General features: G+C 36.0%; 4 protein-coding genes across 6 annotated transcripts; 2 read left to right on the forward strand and 2 right to left on the reverse strand.

The window, feature by feature from the left end:
• Nucleotides 1-8,309: 8,309 nt before the first annotated feature.
• On the forward strand, nucleotides 8,310-18,481 carry LOC137729403 (putative 1-phosphatidylinositol-3-phosphate 5-kinase FAB1D). 3 transcript variants are annotated; one of them, XM_068468347.1, is made up of 13 exons: nucleotides 8,310-8,541; nucleotides 9,480-9,715; nucleotides 9,828-9,861; nucleotides 9,953-10,660; nucleotides 11,244-11,388; nucleotides 11,464-11,799; nucleotides 12,375-13,214; nucleotides 13,868-14,202; nucleotides 14,597-14,723; nucleotides 14,871-15,026; nucleotides 15,631-17,001; nucleotides 17,072-17,338; nucleotides 17,596-18,481. In XM_068468347.1, exons 2-13 carry the CDS (start codon nucleotides 9,484-9,486, stop codon nucleotides 17,938-17,940), a joined length of 4,896 nt encoding a protein of 1,631 aa, XP_068324448.1. In that variant the 5' UTR covers nucleotides 8,310-8,541; nucleotides 9,480-9,483; the 3' UTR covers nucleotides 17,941-18,481. The 3 variants fall into 3 exon arrangements, with proteins under 3 accessions (XP_068324448.1, XP_068324449.1, XP_068324450.1); XM_068468348.1 differs by having other exon boundaries at nucleotides 9,483-9,715; XM_068468349.1 differs by lacking the exons at nucleotides 8,310-8,541; nucleotides 9,828-9,861 and having other exon boundaries at nucleotides 9,579-9,715; nucleotides 17,596-18,478.
• A 450-nt stretch (nucleotides 18,482-18,931) lies between these two features.
• On the reverse strand, nucleotides 18,932-22,277 carry LOC137729535 (probable arabinosyltransferase ARAD1). The gene is made up of 3 exons (XM_068468509.1): nucleotides 21,533-22,277; nucleotides 20,853-21,106; nucleotides 18,932-20,436 (listed from the first exon to the last, which is right to left on the reverse strand). The coding sequence occupies exons 1-3, from the start codon at nucleotides 22,188-22,190 to the stop codon at nucleotides 19,885-19,887; spliced, it is 1,464 nt and encodes a 487-aa protein (XP_068324610.1). The 5' UTR covers nucleotides 22,191-22,277; the 3' UTR covers nucleotides 18,932-19,884.
• On the forward strand, nucleotides 19,148-19,771 carry LOC137727673 (protein DMP6-like). Its single transcript, XM_068466495.1, has one exon. The coding sequence runs from the start codon at nucleotides 19,148-19,150 to the stop codon at nucleotides 19,769-19,771; it is 624 nt and encodes a 207-aa protein (XP_068322596.1).
• Nucleotides 22,278-24,724: 2,447 nt separating the features above from the next.
• Nucleotides 24,725-27,744, reverse strand: LOC137729884 (uncharacterized). Its single transcript, XM_068468935.1, has 2 exons — nucleotides 27,504-27,744; nucleotides 24,725-25,289 (listed from the first exon to the last, which is right to left on the reverse strand). Exon 2 carries the CDS (start codon nucleotides 25,247-25,249, stop codon nucleotides 24,953-24,955), a length of 297 nt encoding a protein of 98 aa, XP_068325036.1. The 5' UTR covers nucleotides 25,250-25,289; nucleotides 27,504-27,744; the 3' UTR covers nucleotides 24,725-24,952.
• Nucleotides 27,745-27,858: the final 114 nt, after the last annotated feature.

Genomic DNA, 27,858 nt, shown 5'->3' on the forward strand with positions numbered 1-27,858 from the left:
AATTTCACGTCCAACGAATTCCCTTCAATAAAGTAGGTCTTGGACTCGTCCAACGAGCAAAGAATGGGCCCTTCAAAAGCTTTTGGTTTGTGCCAGTTTTCTCACCAGAGCAATACCTCTACAACTTGCAATATATATATATATATATATATATATATGTACATGTGTATGTATGTATGTATGTATGTATATTGGTTGGTTGAAGAGTCTAAAATCAAAAGAGTGGACGATCCTCTTAAATGAATTGCAAGTTGGAAATTAAATTAACCCAATTTGAGGGACAAGTTAGTTAATTTGCATATATAACTCAACTCAAAATATTATTTGACTGACTTTTCATCCAGAATTTTGACTACTTTAATATTTGGTAAAAAATATACAGAGTCAAGTACAAATAACTATTTAATTTTTCAAAGTAATTTTAAGTTGGTAGCAACTTTTTTAAACATTCTAAATAACTAATTTTATGAAAATTGGACCGGTTAGATCACCAACATTAAGTTATAATAATGTAATGATTATATACCGTATCATCCTTGAACTTTTTCGTGTTCTTATAAAACTCTTTGAGATTTGCAAGTAGTGAATTGTTCCAATGAATATGTGGTTTCTTTTCAATTCATTGTGTCCCGACTTCAAACTCGCCCCCTAGAGGGATGTTAGTAAAGAAATTATTCACAACATACATGTGCTAGCTTTCCACTTGAGGTTCATGGTGTTTAAGTTTTCGCCAAGAAAGTGGAACCAAGCAGCCCCTGATGTGGCTAAATACGTTTTCCAAAGAACAAGGTGTTTCCCAATAACATGGTTTTGGACTAATGACTTTTTCAATATTCTAGCTGCTGAAGTTAATGTGTTTGTTCGCATAAATTAGTAATAAATTAATTTACCGTTTGAAAAATAATTTCCTATATAATTTACATTTTAATGCATAAAGTCAATATTATGAGGTGTTTAAAATCCGGTGTCGTTGAAAATATTCATATTTAAATTTATAAAAATATTGAGAGATATATCGAATATCGATAATGATATTAGTTGTTTTTGATAAAAATGAAGAAAATTTAAAATGAAATTTTATAGATTGTCAAACATTAATTTTAAGGAAATAAGATAATTTCTCCGATATTTTACCGATGAGTTAGAAATATCTACGAAATTTATCGATTTTAGCTTAAATTTAAAAATTTCTCAAATATGAAGCGAAGTTTAAACTTCACCAGTCATTTTCATATCTTTCTCTAAAAGAAAATTAGATGAAAGACCAATTATTTGTTATTAAAGAAGTGAGAATGAAGGGCCGATAATTGATTTCCAGACCTTCTCGCCACATTTCAAAATTTGCAAGATTCAACCAAGAGAATTCTTGTCACCAACATGCCACGTATAAAAGTTTCACTTCCCATTTGTCACGGCAATGGATAGTTTGGTAATTGCATTGCAGCATAGAAAATGACATTAAACACCCTCTCTACTACCATCACGTGGCCAACTACCACGACAGCCGTCTGTCCTTGCCAATCATTTAACGTCACCAACAACAAAAGAAGGTCCTCCAAGAATATAGCAAGCACTTGTTTATTTGTCAAATAAAAACAACAAATGTATATAAAAATGCCGTCTTTAGACTCTTTACGGCTGGATGGCATTCGGCAACATCACAAAGCATTCCAGCCGTTGTCTACCAATAGTCAACTTTTGGTTTTTCGCCCTAGTACGCAACAAGAGAAATGCTAAGGCGGTTTTTAAATTAAGATTCTTTGTAGTTTTTATATCATTCTATAGTTTAACGTTAATATTGTGTCAAAAATATGAAATATCTGAGAGTTCATGAGAGTTCTACTTTTGAGAGAGTCTCCTTAGGCAGGGACAGATGGGAGTACGGACCAATGTAGTCTTAGGACCACCTGAAGTCCGAAAAATATACATGTGAAGGTCGTTCGAGGATCCTCCAAATGTTTAGTACGGATTTCTTTTGTACCTACTAAATGTTTAATGTAATTCATACTAGACATATCTCAATTCTCTATATTCATTTATCAGATTCCTTCAACATATGTTGTTATTTGTTAACATATATGCAACATAGTTTGATTGACAACAAATCCACCAAAATTTCGACAAAATACCTCAATAAATAAGCAGAAATTTTTTTTACACGCTTCATGCTCTTAACACTGCTGAATCCGCCTTTCTCACTCCAATGTTCAGAATTTTTGACCCTCCAATTTTCTATTTTAATATAAAAATCCACTGATGCTGTGCTCAATTGGTCATTAAATCACACTACGAGGTATTCTCAGAAGTCAGAACATAATAAATCAATGGAGCAATAAGAATCTTATTACAATTCCTTGGTACATATCATATGTTAATAGACAGAAAATCGAATTTAATTTCACCCCAAGAAAATTTGGGTGTACGTAAATTATATCATATATTGCTGAAATTAACTATGTGTGCTAAAAATTCTAAGAAAATTTAACGTTTCAATTTGAACCACGCGAATCTAATTGAATCAATTTTAATGTTAAAAAAATTTCAGTGACCTAAAATAAAAGGAAATCCCCATTTTTCTACCTTAAAAATTCCCAATTTTCCATCTTTTATACCCAAAGCTTTTTTTGTCTTACTTCCATACCAAAACATTGATTTTTCTACCAATTTCATGCATTCGTTAGTTTATACATTGAATCATTTGTTAACTAATGACGTGGTAGCAACTCACGAGAGATTTTTCAGTGTGATTGGCACACGAGATGGTACACCACTATGTAAATGGTGGGATTTGTGTGTTAAAAAGTTAATAACTTAAAAAATAAAATTTCCTACCACTTACATAAAAACATGTGGTATACCATCAGTGTTCCCATCACAATGAAATTTTTTTCGCAACTCACGACACAATATGATACGTAAATATATAGGAAATCATTATTAGCACTCTTAAAAAGCCATTGTGCACTCTTCTCTTCTCTTTTTTTTTTTTGGTCAAATGATAGATTTGTTAGATTAGAGAGCCGACCGAGTTCGAACCCACGCTATGGTGCAAGGGCAACACTCATCTCTACCACTGTGTTAGATGGCTACTTGCTCTTTTTTGTGGGTTGTGCCAGGCCCAAGCAGTAGTGCAATGCTTGAACGACACCCGAGACCCCAATAGCAAGCTATTGTAATAAGCCCTCACCCTAAAAAAATTAACTTGATATCGTGTGTACCATTGACCCACTATTCTCCTCTTTCATTTTCTCAATAAAAATTAGTGCAGGGTGGATTATTTGAAATGGTAATGGAAGCCCAATTATTATAATTTGACAAGGAGTAGTGTGTAGTTTTTGGATGCCTATAGCAACTATTTATGTATCTTCAAAGGGGAGCTGTAAGTGTTGGTATTGCAAAAGAGTCATCATCCACTCATATATTATACATGGAGGAGTGCACATGATTTTCTAAATGGCAATCATAGTCTCATTTTTCGAAAAGCAATACTTATATATATAAATATATATATACACACACACACACACACCCACACACGTATGATCGCTCAAGCACTAATTGGTTAGTAACTTAATACGGTGTTGACTACTTGCCTAAGTTTGCTCCTAGTTATTAACTTAATCGGTTAAATGATTTCCGATCTCAGTAAATTTTTACACCGTTAATCTTTTAATGATAACTTAGATCAGTCCACTCATAATTACCATTTCTCAGCATTTGCAAACATATATACCCTTACTGGACAAAGGTGATGAGGTATCATTTCTAGTACAAAAAACCTCTATATAGTCGTAATGTTGAGGCTAAATTACTTTATTACTATAAGGATGTTATTATTTAACAAGGGTGTAGCTAAATTTTTTTTTTTTCCTTAATGAAACTTGTATGGTTACAAATAATGGAGCATGTTAATTTTCAAAATATCGACACTGGAAGGAAAGAGAGCCTAGTCTCTAATAGCTACATGTAGCGCTCTCTTTAACGTCAAAAGTTTCATGCCAAGAGTCTGTAAATATTCTTGACAAGCTAGAAACATTTTGACTTCAACAAGGTGTCTATATTGACGAGTTATTACGTAATTGCAACCTCAAATACATGGAATCAACTTTAAAGAATAATTCACTGTCTAGACAACTTTAGACAAATATTTTATTTCATCGTACATTTTTATTAGTGACATTACATATTTTTGGAATTATTGACAATTATTACCATAAGGAGGTAAGTTTCTTAAGACGAGACTTAGAACAAATTATAACTTATTACAATGTGAAGCATATTCCTATATATCATTGGCCCAAGTTGGGACCAAAATGTTTTATGATTAAAAAGAGGTTATTCATATATAGATTACCACTATAGAGATGTTTAGTTTTGTGGCCATCGTATTTAGCTATGCGATAAGTTTGTTCAATTCGAAATATTTGTGGCGATTGTTGTCTAGATCTGAGATGGTGGCGTTGTAATTTATGCTCTCAACAAATTAAAACTCGATGTTAATTTGTTGGAGGGGACTCATCTTAGGGCTTCTTTGTCATTGAATGCAAATCATTAGAGATAGGTGTGATATTTCCCTCGTGCAACCTCTCTTATGGTTCTTTTAAGGTTTAGAACTAAGGATCTCCATGATTGAAGAACCCTACTGTATATTTGAGGTGTCGTGACATTCTTTTCATATGTGCAATCTTTTGAGTTGTTTTAAGAGACACGTTTAATATATTTGTTTTTAATAAAATTTCTTGCGCTCAAAACAATTGTAAAACATGTTTTCAATTGAATAAGCAGGTGAATTTCATTTGAAAAGAACTCATTTTGTGAACCAAACGGACCTTTATGGAGACAGGGTGACGAGATAAAATATCTTTCTTGTATATGTAGCTACACGCAACAATTATTCTATGTAATTAACATAGGCAAAATTTTCGTATTGACGTGATGTTAGCAAAATTTATTGTATTATTCTTACGGTATTAATGATAATTATTCAGTTGTAATCAATTTTTATTAATTCTACCAATAAATGCATATCACCTCAATTTATTACTCTTTTAAAATACAGTTCATTGATCACATATTGATTATGCAACAATGACATATTAGCCACACAACGATAATACAAAATAAACACCAATCATTTTTGCAACAAATGTCAAAAATTAATTATTCCTGCTAATTGCCCAAAGGAAAAAAAGTAATGTCATCAAAACACAAAGAGTTGGCAGCCACCATAGGGTGGCCCAGTGATGAGGCGAATTCTAGGCCCATATTCTATACGGCTCGTTTTAGGTTCAATTCATGATGCTAGTGAATCACACGATGATGTTCAAGAGAAATTTGAAATATCTTTCTGATCCTTTAAAAGGGTGGAATGTCGTGACTTAGCTACCTGCAGATCTCCTTTTTAAATTGTAAAGAGAAAATACAAGGAGTTGCCAACATTATTTCAAAATTGTAAAAAATACAACAAAACCCTAATACCAAAACAACCAAAACCCTAAAACAATAAACATTCCTAAATCGTGATCAAGCTCGCAGTGTCTAATTACAAATAAACCAATGTTGGAACAAGGGGTGATATGAAGAAAACATGCATTGATCGAACTACACATAAGAGGGTAGAAGGATCACATAATAAGGAATAAGGATCCTTATTTGACAATGATGACGAAAAACACATGAGTAGATGGCAACAGAATCATTCAACAACCATGTTCCGACTTTTGAGAGAAGAATTGGATTCAATTTGTCGACAAAATGTGATGGACTACTGAAATCTTTATCATAGTTTAGATCAAGTCACCACAAAGGAATAAGGATTGCCGATGGAAGGGCTAAAAGTGCTTTTTCCCGAAGAACTTGAATTTTCAACAATGTTTCAACCGGTTTACATGTTTGGTAAAAAGATTTAGAAGTAATTCTCACATAAAATCTCTTTTGATAGACACTTGTCAGATGATTTTCCAACAAGTACTTGTCAAGTTCTTATTTCGACGCTTTAATTATAAAAACTCTTTTAACAAAAACACTTAAAAGCAATCCCAAATAAAACTGGTAGAAGATTTGTTTATGAACAAAAATGCTTTTGGTCCTAATTCAAAAGAAACAAAAAGAAAGAAGTTGAAAGGTGGAGAGTGGGATCCCCTTAGAGGCTAAGGTTTGCTTTTTTCTTTTCAGGACTATTTCATCCTCCATAATTTTATGTTTAAGCAGATTTGTTTATTTTTTTATTTTTTTAATTTTTTTTATGGACAAATAGCATAAAAAGTAGTTTAGAGGCTAATTAATTAGAACGGGTACCAACTTAATCAAAATAAGAGTGCATGTCTAGCAGCTAAGCATAAAGTGGTTGTCTCATTGTGTGGCTTAACCAAAATACCATTTAGCTGGTATTTGAATTCTGGGTTGTAGGGAGAATTCGAAATGGATTTTTCATCCCCATTAGACCCTCACTTATTTTTAAGATTCTAAGATTGTCCTTCACATTAACCCAACACCACCAACAGCTGCGCAATTTAATACGAAATTCAACAATAATAATAACATTAATATAAAAAAATTTAAAAAAAAATTAAATTTTAGTGTATTTAATATTTGGTGAAATGAGGTATTTAACTTTTATTCTATTAATTAGTACACAAATTTTACCAAAAAATTAGTATATATAATAATTTATTGTAAATAAGGACATTTTAGTAAGCATGTTAATTTTTATTTAGATTCAAGTGAACTAGTAAATAGTTTATAACAAGAAGGGCTAAGGGTTTGTTGCCATTAGTCAAAATACAGCATTGTATAATTCCACTTCAATCCTTTTGGTTTGGGATAATGTAACACATCGCATTAACATATCGGTGGTCATGGCTTTTTAGCTATGTACCAATTCCTTTCTAATTCCAGAAGGTTTTAATAAACAACATTAATATGAATCAAATTCTGACTCATTTACATTCCAACTTCTTATCAATTCAATTTCTCCCATCTTAATTACAAATTAGTAAACGAGTTAGTGTAGATTATCATTTGTAATAAAATAAAACTTACTATCCATAAAAGTCAAACCAAGACCTTTAATTTATGGATTTGGATCCTCTCCGGATCCCCTCCCTAGGGATCCGGGGGATCAAGGCACAAAGACCGTTCATCAAAGATCGTGTGGCCACAATTAAATGCTTTTTATATTTTTAAAAGTAAAGTAATCTCGTTTTGCGTAAAAAAACATTTAATTATGGCCGCACGATCTTTAATGAACGATCTTTGTGCCTTGATCCCTGGGATCCCCAGGGAGGGAATCTGGAGAGGATCCAAATCCTTAATTTATAACTATTTGGGATATGAATGCAAAACTTAAAGGTAATTTACTTTTAAATACATCAATATTATTTTTACATTAAAATTTGAGCTAAACCACTCCATAATAACATGGTATTGAACACATAATCTACGAAATTCAAATTTAAAAATTTTTATTTACAAGTAGCGAGAAATATCATTGCACTGTAACTGCAATTTAAGTTGATTGTTTTCTTCTAATAATAAGAAATACATACTAGGTAAAGGTATGGAGTATTCTTTGTAATAAAACCTGAAAAAAAAAAAAGAAATAATATTTTTGGGAATGCTAACAACCTTCTTGTTTGGACCTTCTCGTTCTATCTTTTTGACATTCCTTCTCTTCTTGCAATGTGAAATGATAATATGATCGGTCTATTATTTAGATCACTATTTCAAAATCATCTCTAAAAAAAAAAAAATTAGCTAAGGCCAAATCGTTTTGTCATTTACCAAGTATACAATAAATCGACGAACCATATTTTTCACTTAAATACTAAAATTTTGTCAACGTTAATCGAATGGTTAAACAATTTTTAAGTTCCGATAATGAAGCAACAATGCCAAATGGTAAAGAGAGTCGAGAAGATAAAATTTGAAGATTCAAGTGAGAAGGTTGCTAGCATCCCATTATATTTGTTTAGAACAAACTTTTGCACCAAAAATCCTCTATGATCTATCTCATTTATTGATACATTAAACCCGTTTAACAATGTTAACTCTTAAACTGATCTCCTCAACTAAAACAAATTAAAAACTAAAAAGAAATTAAATAAAAAAAATTCGTCTCAATCAAGTAGATAAATCCTAACGAGCCGATAGAATATTTGAACTCAATATTTTTACAGCTAGTAAGGCAGTGTTGCATGGACCCCACTTGTGGAAATAGCTTCGTTGTAAGGAAAATTCAATTCAATTCAATTCCTTCCTTTTCTTTTATTTATCCAATTAATACATTCCTTGACAATGCCCCTTTTTTCCCTCTCCAAATCTTACGCCTCTTGTCTCTCTGCTCTGCTCCGCGTCTGATAGACTCTCTGCGGACTCTCACCAACAACAGCAACAACTTCTTCACTCCCTTCTAATATTCCTTGCTTTCTCCATAAACTTTCGATCTCTGCTTTTCAAGTACACGCCAAATAGTTTTATACTCTGGGATCATATGGAGGTCGCACCAGACATCCATCTTTGTTCCTGTGGATTTCTTTAACAGTAAGTAATCAATTTCTTCTTCTTCTTTTTTTTTTTTTTTCTTTTCTTTCTCTTGTTTAATTCTTTGAGTGCTGAAAATGGTAGGTTTTTTTTTTAATATTAAGTTATTTCTTTAATTTGTTTGTGTAAATTGTAATCTTGGTCCAGTTGTCGAATTTCTTCATGATTTTAATTTTCGAAACTTGAGATTTTGATTGATGATTTTATTTAGTGGATCACTTTCTTCACCTCAAATTCTTTGTTGGGTTTTTCTCTGAATTTGCATATCGATTTTTGAATCAGTTTTCATATTATTTGTTGATATTCTGATCTCTTGGTAAAGCTGGTATTCGTTCAAGAATTGGGTATTTTTCTTCACTTTGGATCTTTTATTTGTGAGTTTTTTTACAGAAAAAATCCGAATTTTCGGTTTAAGGTGTAAATGTTTAGGAAGATTTGTGCGTTTTCCGTTTGAATATTCAATTTTTTTTGGTACCATGTGGTTATTTGGTGACCAAATTTCAATTGAATTGGTTAGCTTGCTATTTGACATTGTACAGTAAACCATGGACTTTCATGTCATTTGCACTCGTTCTTCAACCTTCTCCTCTTTTTTTTTTTTTTTTGACTGGGTGAAGTATGTATATATGTATGTGCTTCACGTTGTTTTGTTGTAGTATGATCTGATTATGGATTGATTCGTGTTGATCCCCGTAACTAGAATTCGTGTTTAGAAATATTAGATAACCATAAAGGAATCCCGGTTTCTTAATTTTTTAATGGTCAATCTTCAAAGTGTATAGACTGTTAAACGTAGATTTTCAACAAGCGAAGATACGATTGGTAACTGTTTTTCCGGTTTTTCCTTGTACTATTGTTGAATTTTTTCCTTTGTTTGAACCAAATAGGTGACTAATTACCGGTCTGTTTTGGGTTTTCTTTTGAAATTGGGTGTGCAGCAGTATGTGTCACTACTGTGGTGCAGAATTGACACAGTCCACGGAAAAGAAGAAAAAACAGGAGAATTCGAAATTAGTTCCATTAGCTAAAGGAGGCCCCAGTAAGTATTGCAAATTTTGTGCAGAGAAACAGGAGCGAGAATCTATCAAGCAGGGTAATACGGTTTTATATACAATGCCAATGATCAGTCCGGCAACTTCCTTGTCAAGCAGTGACAGTTGTGTCTCTAACTGCAGTAAGTGTCCAATTTTGTTTCTTTTATATGATACATTTTGGCCTTCTTAAAATACAAAAGTTTAGCCTATGATGGTGTGTTTGATAATTTCTTTTAACTTCTGCTCTATTAGGTGAGTTTTCTGTTGATGTGAGCTCATGCTATAAGTATGTACCCTCCTTTTAAAATTTGTTTCCGGTTACAGTAATCTTTCCTAAGTACTTTGCATGACCAATATACTACTTTAATTTATTTTAGGGGTATTCAAGAGGAAAACACGACAGGCAGTTCTCAAGAGGATCTCTTTTGTCGGTCTAATGGGAGGTTACAAAACTCAAGTTTTGAACATCCAGTAAATGGATTTGATAGATCAGAAAAACAGATGGAAAACAACCTGAGCGAAAGTAGTTGTGGCAGTGATGTGTATACAGTAAGAGATGTTGAGATTATACAGACAAGTGATGACCATGAAGCAAAAGCTAATGTCAATGCAAGCACTAGTTCACATAGTGATGGAGCTGAGAACTCAAATTCTTTAGAAGATGATACAAATGCTGAGATATGGGAACCCCCTGAACCTGATGATCCGGAGGATGACATGGAGGATAGTGTTGCTTTCAATGATGATGATGATGAGGAATGTGGTGATGGCATGAAATGGGGTACATCGAGTTCTTTGAGTCATTCTGGAGATGAAGGAAGTGGAAGTTATACGTTTAAAGAGGAAAAACAAAGAGCAATGGAAGCAGTGATTAATGGAAAGTTTAAAGCCTTGATCAGTCAGCTACTTAAATCTGTGGGTGTTGCATCTTTGGGGGAGGGTGGTGAAAGTTGGGTGGACATTATTGCTTCTTTGTCATGGGAAGCTGCTTCATTTTTGAAACCTGATGCTGTTGTTGGTAAAGCAATGGATCCAGATGGCTACGTGAAAGTAAAATGCATTGCAACTGGTGTTCGCACCCAAAGGTGACAGTAATAAACAACTGGTTTTCTTTTACGTTTTAGTTTTAGTTTGTTAATTATCTTCATCTTTTATTAAGTTCAGGTATTTATCTTTTTATTGATTGAAAGAATCATGGCTGCATGTTTCGGATTTGTTTCTTCAGAAAATTGCTTTTGCAAAATTTTCGAATTGCAACCTGGGCTTCTTCTTTCTTTTCTCAAAGTTATGTGAGGCTGAAGAGTCAGCTATTTCGATTTCATCAACAACTTATAATCTTTCAAAAGAAACTTATTTCTCCTTCAATACAAAAAAAACATATCAGCTTCTTCCTCCTTTCCATTACAGATTTCCCGAAAAAGATATTTAAATTTTTGTCTTCTAACTCACTAGATGCATTTTTTAATAAGGCAAAGGGAAAGCTTGCCTGGTTGGTTGCTTAGAAACACCACCCAAAATTTCTTTTGTTTCATTATATCAGTTTTTAAGACTTGTGAGATGCAATTCAACAGTGTAATAATTACTTTACTGGTAATTCTAGTTGGCATATTTTGAGAATACTTTTGTCATCTGATAGATGAAAACCTGAATCAGTGTATGCCATTGCAGTCAACTAGTAAAAGGTTTGGTCTTCAAAAAGCATGCTGCACACAAGCATATGTCGACCAAGTACAAGAATCCAAGGTTGTTGCTAATCAAGGGAGTACTTGGTCAGTCTTCAAGTGGATTGTCATCCTTCGATTCAATGGAACAGGTAATAGGATAATAATATCAGTCATTATTTCAGGGAAGTAAACAAATACGTGTTCTCATATTTTATTGCTAACAGGAAAGAGATTATCTGAAGTTTGTCATCGAAATGTTAGAATTGTGCCATCCAAATGTGGTTTTAGTGGAAAAAACTGTTTCTCGTGATATTCAAGAGGCTATTCTTGGGAATGGAATTACACTGATCTTTGACATGAAGCTCCATCGCCTAGAGAGAGTTGCTCGTTGTACCGGGTCACCAATTTTGTCATCAGATACAATGACGAGCAAAAATCTGAAACAGTGCGACTCTTTTCACATTGAAAAGTTTATAGAGGAGCATGCTGGAGGTGGAGGAAAGGTCCCAAGTAAAACATTAATGTTTATTGAGGGCTGTCCTACACGCCTGGGCTGTACGGTTAGTCAATAATCCACCCCATCTTACTCTGATATCTGCATGATCTATACAAATACACACATATTCCAGTGCTAAATACCTTAATGACTCTCCAGAGTCCTTTTGATTATGAATTTTTCATATACTATATTGATACTTACATGTTGCATTGGTCTTTCTGTAACATTTACGTTCAAATAGCTTCAGCTTAACTTAAATAATTGCATCTTATTTTTTCACACTTCTTAAAATAGTGCCATACAGAGAACTACTGCTCAAAGGAGCTGCTGTATTACCAGAAAACATTTACTCACAGTCAATATGCCTTCCCTTAATCTACAATTTTCAGAGCCCTATTACTTTTTTTATTCAGTCAATGTGCCTTCTTTCGCCATCATTTTTATTGAGTCATAACTTTAAATCTGAACTGCCTAGTTCAGACCACTCTTTTTTCATTGGACTTCTTGAACATTCCTTTTTGATCTGACACAAGCAATCATATGATGAGTATTTTGTCAAATTCGATAAGAGAATGAAAACTTTTGTAGGCTGCTTAGCATCTTGTATGAATAACTGTGCTTGAATTGACCCTACAGATTTTGCTGAAAGGAGCACGGAGTGATGAATTGAAGAAGGTCAAGTGTGTTGTGCAGTGTGCAGTTATTCTGGCGTATCATTTAATGCTCGAGACTGCTTTCCTTGTTGACCAGAGAGCAATGTTCTCTACACTTCCATTTGCTGACGTAGCAACGGATTTGTCCACTGATAAAAAAACCCTTAATTTAGGATCAATTAGCTCATGTGTCCGTCAGAATACAGAGACTAGTGCTGAAACTGGGTCTGATACAGTTGATATTCCCATTTCCAATGGATTTCATGAAGGATGTTCCCACAGTTCTACCTTGGAAGTCGAAGGCCGTTCCACATTTGATGAACCATACAATCCTGCTGTACTTTCTGGCTTGTCGTCCATTTCAGCATCTTTAAGGAAAGTTATAGGGGAGAATTTTCCCCTAGCATCTTCTTCTTATCAGTCTCTTTCTTCATACTTTGGATTCAGTGGAAGAGAACTGAATGACCCAATCACAAGATCTGTTTCTGTTTGTACAACTCCTGAGGAAACAGAGCATTGTGATGTTGAAGATAAAGGTAGTGTTGATGAAGAGAGATTACTTAATGGGAAAAATCAGACTTCATTTACATGCACAGAAGCTTCTCTTGAGGTGAAAGAAGATCATGGAAATAGTGAAGATCAAATGAAAAGTAAGAACCAAATCAGTGCTGTGTTGGATTCTCAGAGTATTTTGGTTTTGATGTCTAGCCAGAATGCATTAAGAGGCACTGTTTGTGAGCAGAGCCGTTTTTCTCATATCATGTTCTACAAGAATTTCGATGTTCCCATTGGAAAGTTTCTTCAAGATAATTTACTCAATCAGGTTGCACATATCTCTAACTTGAGGCATTTTATTGTCATTTACTTGTTGCATACTATATTGTAAATGGTTAAGTCCAATACTGTCATTATGCATGTGTTAGGATCTGGGGACACACATTTTGACACACGTTTTTGTGGCTCCCATTCCGTAACTTTTTTCAAGGATCCAAACCGTCTATATTTCAATTCATGATTCATAGTTCATCCTTGCAAAAATTTAGACAAATCCAAAACCATTAAGACATTCATTTGTGGTGAAGACAATGGACGAATACAGTTCTACAGAGAAACACTAAATTTAATCCAATGATCATATGGTTTTGGATTTGGATGATTTTTAGTAGTCGTGATCTTTGAGGTAACACATAAAAGATAACGGTTGGATCGTTGAAATACATTACAGAGTGGGCCCAGCAAAACGTGGTTCAAAAAGGTGTCTTCGGATCCTAACCCATTATGTATATATATTTTCTGGAATGTTTCAGTGTTATTCTGCTGAAGGTTGCTACTTTGAGTTTTATTAAATACTGTACCTAATGTTCGGTCATTGAAGTACTGACTTTCAGTTTCTTTAAATTTAAGGATTTGATTTTTTTCAAACTTAAAAACAATGAGTTTTTTGAAGATGGAACTGATGAAACTCGTATCCTGCAGCAAAGCCAGTGCACATCATGTGGTGGACTTCCAGAAGCTCACTTCTACTATTATGCACATCGTAACAAGCAGCTTACTATTCGAGTTAAACGGCTCCCTGGAGAAGTGCATTTGCCTGGTGGAGCAGAAGGGAAACTTTGGATGTGGAGTCGATGTGGTAAATGTAAATCTAGGAATGGAATCTCAAAGTGCACAAAAAGAGTATTGATTTCCACTTCTGCACGTGGTCTATCATTTGGAAATTTCCTGGAGCTCAATTTCTCGAACCCATCTTTGTCTAATTTATTTTCTAGCTGCGGCCATTCTTTGCAGGAGGACTTTCTCTACTTCTTTGGGTATAAATCTGTTCCCTCTCATCTAGTGGTACTTTCAGCTTATATCAGGGTTTACTTACTTAAAGTGCAATTTCAAACCTTCTAGTTTATGAAAGGATTTCCATTCAAATACGTGGGGAAATCTACTTAGGATTATGCATTATGGGAGGTGGGATTTGGCACTTATCTGGGGCATGTGAAGACATTCCCTAGGTTCAAAAGCATTTTGATGCTGTGCGATATTCTGTTTTTATGGTTATTTTAAATTTTAGAATAAAAATCGTGGGAAAAAATTCTACATTATTTTGGATTGGATCTATTAGTATATTTTGGTGTATCTGCTTTTATATTGAGTCTGCAAGCAGCAACTGTGCACTTATTTTGTTTGTCCTTTGTCATTTCGGACGATCTGCAGATTAGGCCCTATGGTTGCCTTGTTCAAGTATTCCCCTGTTACGACTTATACTGTTTCTGTGCCTCCTCTGAAGCTTCCATTCAGCAGTTCAATTAGACAAGACTGGCTTGTGAAAGAAACTCAGAATGTATATTTCTTTTCTTATTTTGCTTGCTTCTTCGATTTCTGATGATTCATTAATATGACATTTGCCTATGGCAGAAACATTAGCCTTCTCTTACCTACCCTTTTCCTATTTCGTTGCACTGGATGTGACCTTTTTGTTTCAATCCAGGTGTACATGAAATTGATTTACTTGTTCACAGAGGTTGCCAACTCTTTAGAAAAGATGAGATCTCAATTTGATGGGTTGGCTTTGAAACTTCAAGGCTCATTTAAAGAATTCTCTGACATTGAAGAGATGCTAAAGCAAGAAAAATCTGAGTTAGAGGTCAACTTTCTCCATACATATTTTTGTCTTGTAAATTTTGTGGCATGTATTGCAGAAAGGATTGCTTGGTAGTCTTTGTTTGAATGTGAATGCGTTTGTTACAATTTGTTGCTGATGCTGCCCATACTTCTGTAATGGCTATTGTGATCTGTGAAAAAGGTTGTATTGTTCGAGTGTTCTATAGTATTTCCATGATAATTGCCTAATTTGATTGTGTTTGGACAAATCTTCTCAGTTTTTTGTAGTTTGAGATTCTTGTATAGATTTGTTTTCCTTTCCAAATATTTTTTTACTTTTCAGATGCAGTGAATTCATTTTGTTATCTGTTTTGAACTGAACTTCTAAGATTTTCTTTTTAAACATATAAGAATGCTGGTATGAAGGATGGGAGCTTAGTCTGCCTAGAAGTATTTAGTTCATGAACTTACTTTCCAAATGCTTCTATTTGTCTAGCTTGGCATTCTTCTCCTAGACTTCTATTTTTTCTTTCCATGTCCTTTTTACTTTTCACTTTACAGTCATGGATTTGTTTGTTCTCTGTAGGAAATTCATTTGTAGCAAATTTGCTTTTATCCTTCTCACCTAATCCTTATTACAAAAACAGGTAGTGCTCAAGAATGCTGTTACCAGGACGGAGAACTCGGACCAGGTTGCCTACAAACTACTTAGCTTGAACAGAGTACTTTGGGAACTGCTCCTTGAAGCATGTATTTGGGAACGGCGCATGCAGTCATTACTGTCACCAGATCCTACGATGATCCATTCTAGAGAATCTGTGAAGGCAGAGCCAGAAAAAGTTGATTCAGGTATTGGTACCAGTTTAGAAGTCAAATTGGATACAGCTGCAGAAGCTGATGGATCTCCAATAAAAGACATTCCAGTTGAAGGTCCTGTTCAAGAATCTAATGGAGCTGATCCAGTTAATGTGTCTGATTCGGCTGAGGGTTTCAAAACACCGAATGTGGATGGTTCAAGCCCAAAACGGTTGGCCAGGGAGGGGTCCAATTTGAGGAATGGCTCCAGCTATCATTGTGAGACTGATCAGCTAGCAGAAAATGTGGATGGTGCTCTTGCCGATTCAGATCTATCAATGAAAGGCACTTATCACCGTTCACTGTCATTCAACTTGGAAGGTTCACATGACTGGTTTTGGGCACCATTCTCCGAAATTCGTCAAGTTGGCATGAGAGATCTACACAGAGTGTTCTTTCAGAAGTTTGAATCAATTAGTAGCTATACTGCAGAGAACTTACCCACAGCGTATCAGCTAATCATGGAAGAAGGGCAAATGCTGCACATTCCTCTTGGAACTGATAAACATGTTGTGTCAGACTATGAAGGAGAACTGTCTAGTATGATTGCTTGTGCACTAGCTTTATTGAAAGATCTACCTTTACAAACAGAGGTTCATGCTGACGATAGCAAGGGAGAGAGTGGAGTTGCTGTGAGAACATTTGAGAATTTGCAGAGTCTGACTCGACTTCCCACTAATACTTCCCTGCATTGGTCTTCAAATGGTTCGTTACATTTAGATTCTGTCCATAATATGGCAAGCATTTTTTCAGATGAGTCACGCTTCTCCAGTTTTGATGGGTTGAATTTGTTGGATTCTCTGGTTCCGCCTGGAACTGTTAACCCAGTAGTCCCTCTAGGAGTTTCAAAATCATTTGGCAAGGATAAATATACTGTGATATGTCCATATGCCAATCAATTTCGTGATCTCCGCAATCGATGCTGCCAATCTGAAGTTGATTACATTGCTTCCCTTAGCCGTTGCAGAAACTGGGATGCTAAAGGTGGGAAGAGCAAATCCTTTTTTGCCAAAACACTTGATGACAGGTTAATTATTAAAGAAATCAAGAAGACAGAATTTGAGTCGTTTATGAAGTTTTCCAACGAGTATTTCAAGCACGTAAAGCTTTCATTTGACAATGGGAATCAAACATGCCTTGCAAAAGTTCTTGGGATTTATCAGGTTTGTAGCATTTGATTTTTTTTCCATCGGTGGGTTGTTTCTTTCTCTGTACTAAATTTTTTCCTTGTAGGTGATTGTGAGACAGACAAAAAGTGGGAAAGAAATGAGGCATGATCTGATGGTCATGGAGAATCTTACCTTTGGTCGGAACATCACTCGCCAGTATGATCTTAAAGGTGCTCTACATGCTCGATTCAATTCTGCTAGTGGTGGTTTGGGAGATGTCCTTTTGGATCAGAACTTTGTCAATGACATGAAGTCATCTCCATTGTATGTTAGTAACAAAGCAAAGCGTATATTGCAGCGGGCTGTGTGGAATGACACAACTTTCCTCAATGTGAGTTGTACATATTTCCCTCCATTTGTTTGTAGTTCCGGATCTTCTGAAATTCCTTTAATGACAGCAGAGGATATTAATGGTCCTACGCTATCTAGAAGGGGTATCTGCCGTTCTATGATAATTTCTTTTTAATTCTATATTGTCAATTGTCTTCCACCTGGTTTATTGTCCATTGGTTGGAATTATATTCTAATTCTATTACAAACTCCGCAAACTATCTATAAACTGATATGGTTTTGTTCTTAAATTTTCAGTCAATCAATGTTATGGATTATTCATTGCTTGTGGGAGTAGATACTGAACGTCAGGAGCTTGTATGTGGCATTATTGATTATCTTAGGCAGTATACATGGGACAAGCAACTAGAGACATGGGTGAAGTCTTCACTTGTGCCGAAAAATGTCTTGCCGACTGTCATCTCGCCAATAGAGTACAAGAGGAGATTCAGAAGGTTCATGTCTAAGCATTTCTTGAGCGTCCCTGATGATTGGTGCTCACCAGAATCCTCTGACCCCTGTCACCAATGTGATGTTGGAAATGATGATTCTTCTCATTCAAAATCCCAAGTGAAAGGCGGGTTCAACAGTTCTTCAGCCTAAGCCTTCTTTTTATCGGGTATCATCATTTTTCCTTTTCCATCTACGGATATCAATGCTGCTCCCTTTGACAGCTTTAAGTACTGTAAATAGTTCGTTCAGTTCTGCCCTGTTATTGTGCGATTTTTAGCAAATTTCTGGGGATAGTTTCGGACCTATTGGTCACGATGTGCAGCTAGAAAGAAGTATAATTTTTTTTGTAAAGCCTATTAAGGAAGTATAGAGTTACTGTGGTGGAAAAGCCGTGATTAATTTGGAATCAGTGAAACGTCGTAGCCATTATTGTTGTTGATGACATTGTTTCTGGTACATCTGTAAATGTTACTCATCGATTCAGTGTCGGAAGTGCACAAAATACAAGCTAGTGAAAAATCTTATACAATTTGTTGCTCTGGCTCAAGTTTTGTTTTTGTTTTTGCGTGTTCTTTTGCTATCGGTTTTTCTTCGGTTCTGCTTGAAGCTCATTTGGTCAAAATTCTGCATTTGGTCTGTGAAGTAGGATTGTATGTGGGTTTGTTTTGGTCTTTACATAGGGAGTTGATGGCTTATTTGTGGACTCACTAATCTACTCAGTCTACGAACATCCCAAGAATTTTTGCTGGAATCGCTTTTGATGAGAGGCAAGCCAATTTTTTATTTATTGACAAGAATTCAAGTGCTTTTTGAAAAAGCAATTGGAAGTGCATGGAGGTGCTTGTTTAAGAAAATAAAAATTTGAAAGTGCTTTTACAACCCATAAACAGTGTCAACTTTTTCCAACATAGTAACCAAAAGCGTTTTCCGCTATTGTAATTGCCTGGCTTTTTTCGAAGTGCTTTTAAAATAATTAAAAGCACTTTCATATCACCCAAAGTGGTTATGGTAATGTTTGGCATAAAACTTTAAAAGTGCTTATGAGTTGAAAAAGGCAATTGAAGTGTTTTGTGGAAGAAGCATCTGTTGTGTGTTTCCTTAATAAAGCAAAGCACTTGAATTTTTCTTAAAAATTTCGATGTACTCCAAATAAAAGCTCTTTTATTGGAAGTGCTTCTGAGCATAAGTGCTTTTTAAAGAAGCAACGGACCTGTCATCAACGAAGAAAACCTCCCAACAAGAAATTCAGTACTTAACATAGAATTGCTTGCCCCCTCACTTGAGCAAAGAATCCTCCCTTTCTGCAGGGCAGTTGTTTATAAACTCCTTTCCATCTAAATTGCCTCCTTGAGAAACGATGGAGAACTACCCCATCATCCAAGACCTCATTGACAGCACTGAAGAACACGATGACGACCCAAATAACGAATCCAATTTCATGTCTGCTATGAACGCAATACTAAGTGGCACTGCACGTCTCAACGTTCTCCTGCCCACGGCCCCCGTTCTTTCCTTCACCATTTTCACTCCTCTCTTCACCAACGACGGCGTATGCACCCCTCTCAACCGCTGGCTGACAGGTCTCTTTATCGCTCTTTCAGCAGCATCATGCATCTTCTTTACACTCACCGATAGCTTCAAAACAGTGACTGGCAGGTTATACTATGGAGTGGCCACATTTCAGGGGATACAGACTTTCAAAGGCAGCCGGAAAAAGCCACGCGTGCCCTCCGATTATAGGTTGAGATGGGCGGATCTCTTCCATGCCTCGCTTTCAGTAGTCGCGTTCCTAGCGTTTGCAGCTTCGCATTATGATGTTGTGGGTTGTTATTATCCGGCGATGCCTCGGAGGGTGACCAACATTCTTCCTCTTGTGGTAGGGTTCGTAGTTAGTGTTTTGTTTGTGTTGTTTCCTTCTAAGAGAAGGGGAATTGGGTATCCTTTCTTGCTGCAGAGAGAGGCTTTTTACTCTAGATGTTGATAAACTTTATAAATTTGTAACCAATTTACGGTTTTCACAAAGAATGAAAAGAAAAAGTTGTGACAAAAGCTATTGCACAACAAGAGATACATTTACGTATAAGGCTGTAAAAGTTAAGTACAGTGGCAACGGCGTGGAACTGAAACGCCGGGTGGTTTTCTCCTTTCACGAACGATTGATTCCTTAATCATTGGCAACTTTTGATGTATCTTCTTCCACACGTGGTTCACTGCACCGTCGGGAGGAATTGGCCCGATGCCACCAGGATGACCATTGTCATACTCAAACATGGGCTGAAACTGAGCCATTTTCCGACGAAATCTATCCCTCTGCTCTCTACTAAAGGTCCTAAGATGGCTCAAAAGCCAGTTCGGTTTCAATGCATCATCAACTGCCACGAAAACTGAAAACTCTGAATAATCTACCATCCCTTCGAAAGGAAGTTCTATGTTGTCGCTGACAATAACGGGTATACAAAGACTTTGAATCGCATCAAACAGCCGACATGAAGTGGGAGTGTCCCCAGCTGGGTGCAAGCAAAACTCTGAAGTTCTCATCCCTTTTATAGACTGCTCCCTCCCAGTGGCGTTAGGGAAGCCTTCTTCCATGATAACATCTGGCTCGTTAACCACCAAGTCCCACAATTTTTCTCGAACTAAGCCCCCCTGTTATCAGAGAACCCAGTTATGTTACAAACATAATTACACAACATAGACAAGTTAGCTTTATACCATCCTAGATTAGGTCACAAACATAGTATCCTATATCATATAAAGCATTTATAATGATTGTTAAACTTTACGACAACCCCTGCGATTAATGACACGAGATGTACACGACGCATTAGGACATATAAAGAGTGTGTCAGGTGGAACTTCAAGAGTTTGCCAAATAACTATATAAACAAACTACTTTAAGACTAAATGCAGTTTAAACACTGTCAGTTCAACGATGAAATTGGAGAAGAAAGTGCAATCTACAAAGTGATGAGTTACAAGCAGTCAAAACAGAAAGGCACTGAAAATCACATCATGTGTCAGATACAACAGGAGAAGTAAAGATTCAAATCTTGCATACTGACCCGGTGCCTATGTTTAGCTCCCTTGAAATAAAGTAGAGTAGGACGCTTCTTGTTTTCTATCAGTTGCAATCGAGGAAGTAGATGGGTGTAGGGCACAATGACATCTTTGAGTAGTGACACTTGTGTGTGCTGAATCACATCTGATGAGTTGCCATTTAATGACTTGGATTCAAGTCTGTACCACCCTCCAAAATCTACAACGAGAAGAACCGCCGGGGCTATCTCTGCACGAACGTGCCACATTGCCACCGGGTCTGCCAAAAATGCTTCAAGTTTTAACACAACCTACAAACCCAGAGCTAAATCAAAAGCTGCTACAGCATATACTACATTTACATTGCTCTCTAACATTTTACCGGTGCTCCGAGTTACCTCCAACTGATCAAATGGTATCCAAGAAAATAAGAAAACCTCTTCGAAAATCACAATGGCTTAATAAAAGGACCAAACTTTCCAAATTCCAAGGATCAAATGGAGAATGCAGACAGATTCATTGAAAATACTAGAACACATTTAAATCTACAGACCCACATAAATAATCACAGAATCACATCAAAACCAACACCTAATCGTCAAATCCAGTGAACAATCCCAGAAATTACTTGATTCCCATTAGCACAAATCGAACTTAACACCGCAATTAAATCCCAACAAAAAATTTAATTAAAAAACTAACATACCAGTAAGCACAAACACATGGTCTCTTCCACCTGACCTTTTCCAAGCCTCAGTGTTCTTCACAAAGTCCACCACTTGCCTCTGCCTCTCATAGTCCTCATTCCCAGCCTTCTTCCTAAACACCCCTCTAGCCGTAGCCAGCTGCAATTCGGCGCTCAAGGTCGCGAAAAAGGGCACGAAAACAACGTCGGCTTCGGCGGCATCGAAAACCCGGCTGGCAAATGACCCAGTTCTGTGCTCCTGAGGGGTCATCAGGTCCCCCAAAATCCAGTACTCGGCGCTGTACTGTTTGATCAATGGATTCTCGGGATAGGGTGGAAATTCAAGGTTTTTGGGCAAATGGGTGTCTGGGATTTGGTGGTCAACGTCGGTGTGGAGGCGGGAATCGGGCCCGGAGGCCCAGTATTTTTCGAGGAGGCCATAGTTGAGGGATCTGGGGAGGTCTGCTACGTAGACTTTGAGGGAATTTTGGGGAGAGAAAGGCGCGTTCTGGGAAATGAAAGAAGAGCAAGAAGGAGGAGGAGAGGAAGAAGGTGAAGGATTGGAGAGGAAGAAGAGAGAAAGAGAGAGAGCGCAGAGGAGAGTGAATGCGAAGAAGAGAGTGGGAACAGAGCATACGGATGAAGAAGCTGTCGTTGTGGGGGTGCTCTTCACTGCCATGCCTCTTGCTTTCCTTCTCGGTCGCACTGCAATTGCAATTGTATATGGGAGACCCGGAACCCCCAGACAAACCCAACCCAAACAAACCCACCCCCCCCCAAACGGTACAATTGGTATTGGTAATTTAATCTTTTATTTGAAGTGGGGCTAGCTGATGGTTTCGCGCAGCCCACTTTCAAACGTCAATAATTTAATCTTGGTCATTATTGGTTGATCATCAACGTCAATAATCGAATCTAGAATTAATTTTCTTAGTAGTGTTAGTGACTCTCAAACAAACTTAACTCAAAAGACAATCAATTTTTTTAATAGAGCGATACAGTTAGTGGGTTAATTAGTTAGTTATTAGAGTAATGCTAAGCATATTTTTATACCACATTTCTATACCATCTTAGGTGACATCTGTTATGGATAACCATATCATTTGAAAAATTTACAAAACTCAAGGAAAGAAAGGAGAAAGACTTCTCGGGTACCACAATCATGATTTAATTAATTAGTTTTTCTTAATTATTAGTTTATTAAATAATGAACTAAATTTAAAAATCTGATTAATTCAAATGACGTGGTTGTTCACATCAAATACCACATAAAATGGTATGACAATATGGTACAAAAACATGATATGAATATCAGTACTCTAGTTATTAAGGTTAGGAGAAATCGATGAAAACCAAACCCGTACTTAGATGTCTAGGTATGATCAATCAATTAAATTCACTTTAAAATACTATTACTTTTAGGATGATTACTAGGTGTAATCCACTCTCTTAGTTACTTTTTATTTATTTATTATTTATTCAACAATATAATATTTTACTAGAAGATGGGAGATGATTGAGCTATACTGCATAATGAATCAGTCACTAATTAGATATCAAACTTAATAAAAGTATAATATGTCTTTATTATCCATATGAGTCAAATATCAAACCTCTCGTTACAAATAAAGATAAATAACAATAGATATGACACGAGTACTAGCTTGTATTCTTATAATTACTTTGAATTATACTATTATCACTCATTTACTTTATTTCTTTACCCACATTTTAAATAAATATGAGAATGATTTAAACATATAATGGTTTGAGGAAATAGAATATGTGGGTGGAAAATAACAAACACTTTTTACTTTTAAGCAAATACGATTGAAACTGGATGTGTTTTTTTATAATGTTGCTACGAACAATTTTATATGCTAATACTACACTTATTACATATTTATCATCTCTTTCGTGGAGATATAACCCACTAACACATATGAGTTTCATTTTTATTAAAAAATAATATAAATAATAATATAAATACATAATAAAAGTAGCGTTTTTTTATCTTATATCTTGTATTATTTTTCTAAAGTTCGGTGAATAATAGGTATAACCGTATAAGCGCGTTATTGGGCATGTCCTTGGAGGCACAGCCCCATACAAATACAGCCCATAATTTGCATGATCTGGAGGAACCGAGGAAGGACTATTATATCAATATTATCCTGCTCCTCCGAAGCTTCCTTATGAAATTAGCTGTTGGACTATAAACACTACCGCCGTTGGAATGCACTACTGTCCGGGCACGTGCGTGTATCATGCACTTTAAGACCTGTTTGATAACAATTTTGTTTGTAATTTGTGGTTTTAAATTTTTAGAGAGGGAAACAGAAGGAGAGGAATGTTGTAGAAGAAATGCACAACGAAATGATAAAAACGAACGATTTTAGAGGTGGGTGCGTGCTGAGCTGGGTCTAATTTTTTATGGATCTTGATTCGACTTTTTTTAATATAATCGAGCTTATGTATTTATTAGTGGAATTAGCTCATTTGGATCCGTTTGATATGGTCCGATTTCTATAGGTCAAACGGATCCTTTTCCAATTTTGTGTCACATAACAAAACAATAATATTAAACAATCTCTATGTGGTTCTTTCACGATTGTTGTTTTACTTATTTTCAGGGTTAGAGGGACATAAAATCATGGATCATGCGCTTCATGTGGACCACAAAGAAACCGATAAATGTTAAAGACAATCCTTAACAGTTTAGGTCAAGTTACCCACACATAAAAAATATGAACTCGGTTTGGACTCATTTTTACACAAGCCGGATCCCACTTGGACCTTTTAAAAATTAAAAGTAAGAACCAAATGGTTTTACATCGAGCTGAGTACTACGGTCCGAATCCACAGGTTTAAAAACCTGTTTGCCCACCCCTGATTTTCAGTTGCTTTCACTTTCAATATTTTGTTTTCGTTCTCTCCCATTGCCCTTCATCATCACTCCTTTTCCCCAAAACCTCTTGAGACATGTCTTCATAGTGTGGAATGGGAAGGATTCTTCCGTATAACGAGGAATTCATCCTTGATAAAAGGCAAAAGATTTATAGTGCTGCGGAGTATCAGATAATCCAGACACATTTTAACCAGTGGATCTTAGTTTTTGAGACCAGCAGCATGTCCGAACTGTTGGTACTTACATTCTTCCAGGTTTCTTTTGGAAGTCGAAAACACATCATTTGTTAGTATGTTTGATAATGGTTTCATAATTAAATGGTTTTCAATACGACTGAACTGCAAAAGGACTACGAAAAGGGTCAAATTATAAACAAACGCAATGATTTTCTGGGATGGTTACAAATGCACAAACTCTCCCAGAGGGAAAAGTGAGTTCAATGTAGCCATAACTAACAAAAATAGACTGCATTATTGGCTCCCACAACTATACCATGGTAAGAGCCTTCTACTCTCCAGTCAAACTGAAAAACTCTAACGCCCCATCACAGCCTCGTCAAAGTTCCAGTCTCTCACGATATCCCTTCTCACAGCCCGGCTTCGCACTAGCCTTGGGGTACCTGGTATGGAACCACCATTTGAAAGAGTTGGTTGCGGGGTTACTCTGGATGATGCAATGTTGGAATGTGTTGGCAGTGGAAGAGATGGCCTCCGTGTTAAGCAGTTGGCAATAGCAGAACATCTTCCATCGTTTTCTGTGCTTGATACAGAGTAACTCCTAAAAGAGTGTGATGGACTTTCTGCGCTGCACACAAGGCATGCCAAGCTCATACTTAGACTTGCAAGCTGACACCGACTGCAGAGTTAAAATCTGCAATTTACATCAAAGATAGAACCATAAATTTATCATATTCTAGATGATAGATTAATAAATGGCACACCACTTAAAGAGAAGAATATAGATGGAAGCAAAAATGAAGAACGGAAAGGTGGAAATTGTTTTTTCAATTATAAGACTTTTTGTAGTCATTGAGAACAAGTAAATTCTGTATCCAAGTAATGCAACAGACCAGGTAATCGAAGCAATAGAAACTGGGGACTGCACATTATGCCAATGTTGTATAAGAGATCAAAGCGGTATTCTCGACTTTTGAAGAGTGAGTATTGTTCTCATGTTGTAATAATTATGATAAGAAAACACAACCACAAAGTACCGAATAAGCAATGTAGAACAGAGTGTGAAAAACTGAGCACTGATTCAGCACAATGCTTCTTCTTTATGTGTGTGAGCACTCATGACAAAATTAAGAACTGTTTCTCTGAAGGTTTTGGTCAAGTACATTTGTATGATCAGTCGGTAACTAAAAATACATAATCCATAATGTTGTCAGACCTCAGCTAAGGGTTAATCAAGGACTTGGAATATTATTATTAAATGGAGTACATAACCGGTTCTTATCATTGGTAGTAGTGCTTTTTGATACAACGATGTTTGAGGTAAGCCACACAAAGGGACAAGGTATTGAACTCAACGTTTGTAGCAATGCTAACTGCTGAGCAAGAGGTTATCACCTTTGCTTAAAAGGTTGGAAACTTGGAAGTAGAAAAAAAATACACCCAAACACTTGGATTTTGAAAATAACCTGGTCAAGTTCCAAACACGCGCATTCGTAGGTGAAAATTTTAAATGTCACATGAAGGAACTCGATTAATAGTATCAGACAACTGTGAGATTAAGATGCAGGATGACACAAGGTTGGTGTCGCCTATGATTGCCATGAGCTTGAGATGATAGAAACTTCTAGTCATAAGGTATTCTTAAGGAAACTGATATATGATGATCCATATATTCCTTTTTGGTCTAGGGTGTAGTAAATAGGGTGTGTTTTGTGTTTGAGTGATTTTTGGAGGGCCGATATCAATACCCTGAAACGAAATGTGACACTGCCAGAAGTAGGATCTTCAAATGGACGTGTCTGGAGACAGGGAAACAATTTGAATGATCATAGAGAAAAAAATTAAAATAGCACCAATTGAACACAAAATGAGAGAGAACTTATCACGGTGGTTTTGACATGCTTAACAAAGATCAATAAGTGCCCCAATAGATGCATCAAAGTGACTTAACCAAAAATTTGGTGCCAGGGAAAGAGGAAAATCAAAATAATATGGTTAAAGGTAATTAAGAAAGATATGATAATGCAACTCTCACAAAATTATGAGTTAGGATATGATGGAATGGAGCACAAGAATTCATAGCCATTATTTATGTTGGTTGTGTTCTAGTGTTTCATCCCCCTCCTTGGCGCAAAATACAGCACAATGGCGTTCTAGGATTCATACAGCCAACCCCACTTAGTGGGATAAGGCTTGGTTGTTGTTGTTGTGTTGTAGTGTTTCAATTTATGTCCAATATTTCTTAACGCATATTCATAACTAGTTCGAGATTTTTGTATAGCTCTAAGGACGTCTAACTCCCACCAAATAATTATATAGTCAAATTCTTCTTTTCATTTTTTAATCCATTACGAAATTTGTACACCTAAAACATTACAAAGGTTTCTCACCTTGAAAGAAGGCTTCATTCACTTATACCCTTACGCCTTCGGATAGCTTCTAACCTCAAATAGCCGATTCTACAGGCAAGTAAGACACCTTCTGAATACTAAGTACATTAGACTTCTACTTCCTACCCTCGAAATTGAATGCAGATAGGATTCTAATCAAATGAAGAAAATGAAAAATGAAAAACAGCTCCAAATTAAACACTGCATTTGAACCCAACCCCACAATCCTCCTGGCATCAAAAAATTTGTTACCCCCAGATCTTGTTGGGAAAAAAACCCTTCAAAGAACAACCAAAGAAACCCACCACAGGCAATTGAACAAAATGGATTCTAAGAAAGTAGGGAGTTAGAGCAATTCAATTGATAAACACCCACAACACAGTAAACCAAAAACGAAATAGACAACCAATACAGAAAAATATCAACACATGCAAATAAGAAAAAACGATTCTGCAAGATCTAATAAAAACATAAATTGAAGTAAAAGACAGGATCTGAGATCTGAGAGACATACATACCTTCTGTGTTCTGAGTTTGATGTGCAATGCTAAGGGCAGTGGTGGCTGGTGGCGTTGATTCTTTCTGCGAGAGAGTGAGACAGATCGTGAGAGAGTGGAGACTATGTTGTATTTATGCGCGGTAATTGGTAAAGGGAAGATAGAGGATCATAACATTCTACAATTCTGGGAAATTTCGTGACTTGTTTGGGAATGGTCAGCCTAGTGGTGTCATTGTCCCACCCCAAATATCTCGGTAGACAGTTGGGCTTGTAGCGAATTATGTACTATCACTTAATCTTTATTTGGAAGTGAGAGGTTTTAAGTTCGATTCTTATAAAAAAAAATAAAAAAAAATTAAACCACAGTGCTAGCC

This window comes from Pyrus communis, chromosome 3, assembly GCF_963583255.1.
Source record: "Pyrus communis chromosome 3, drPyrComm1.1, whole genome shotgun sequence".
NCBI lineage: Eukaryota > Viridiplantae > Streptophyta > Magnoliopsida > Rosales > Rosaceae > Pyrus > Pyrus communis.

What these genes read in the sequence shown, in the direction of transcription:
- LOC137729403 (XM_068468347.1), top strand. Translation starts at nt 9,484, where the DNA reads ATGTGTCACTACTGTGGTGCAGAATTGACACAGTCCACGGAAAAGAAG. An exon ending in CAGTTGTGTCTCTAACTGCA is followed by an intron (nt 9,716 to 9,827) that starts GTAAGTGTCCAA and finishes CTGCTCTATTAG; the next exon opens with GTGAGTTTTCTGTTGATGTG. An exon ending in AAGAAAAATCTGAGTTAGAG is followed by an intron (nt 15,027 to 15,630) that starts GTCAACTTTCTC and finishes TTACAAAAACAG; the next exon opens with GTAGTGCTCAAGAATGCTGT.
- LOC137727673 (XM_068466495.1), top strand. Translation starts at nt 19,148, where the DNA reads ATGGAGAACTACCCCATCATCCAAGACCTCATTGACAGCACTGAAGAA.
- LOC137729535 (XM_068468509.1), bottom strand. Translation starts at nt 22,190, where the DNA reads ATGGCAGTGAAGAGCACCCCCACAACGACAGCTTCTTCATCCGTATGC. An exon ending in CCATGTGTTTGTGCTTACTG is followed by an intron (nt 21,107 to 21,532) that starts GTATGTTAGTTT and finishes CATTTTTGGCAG; the next exon opens with ACCCGGTGGCAATGTGGCAC. An exon ending in GAGCTAAACATAGGCACCGG is followed by an intron (nt 20,437 to 20,852) that starts GTCAGTATGCAA and finishes CTCTGATAACAG; the next exon opens with GGGGGCTTAGTTCGAGAAAA.
- LOC137729884 (XM_068468935.1), bottom strand. Translation starts at nt 25,249, where the DNA reads ATGAGCTTGGCATGCCTTGTGTGCAGCGCAGAAAGTCCATCACACTCT.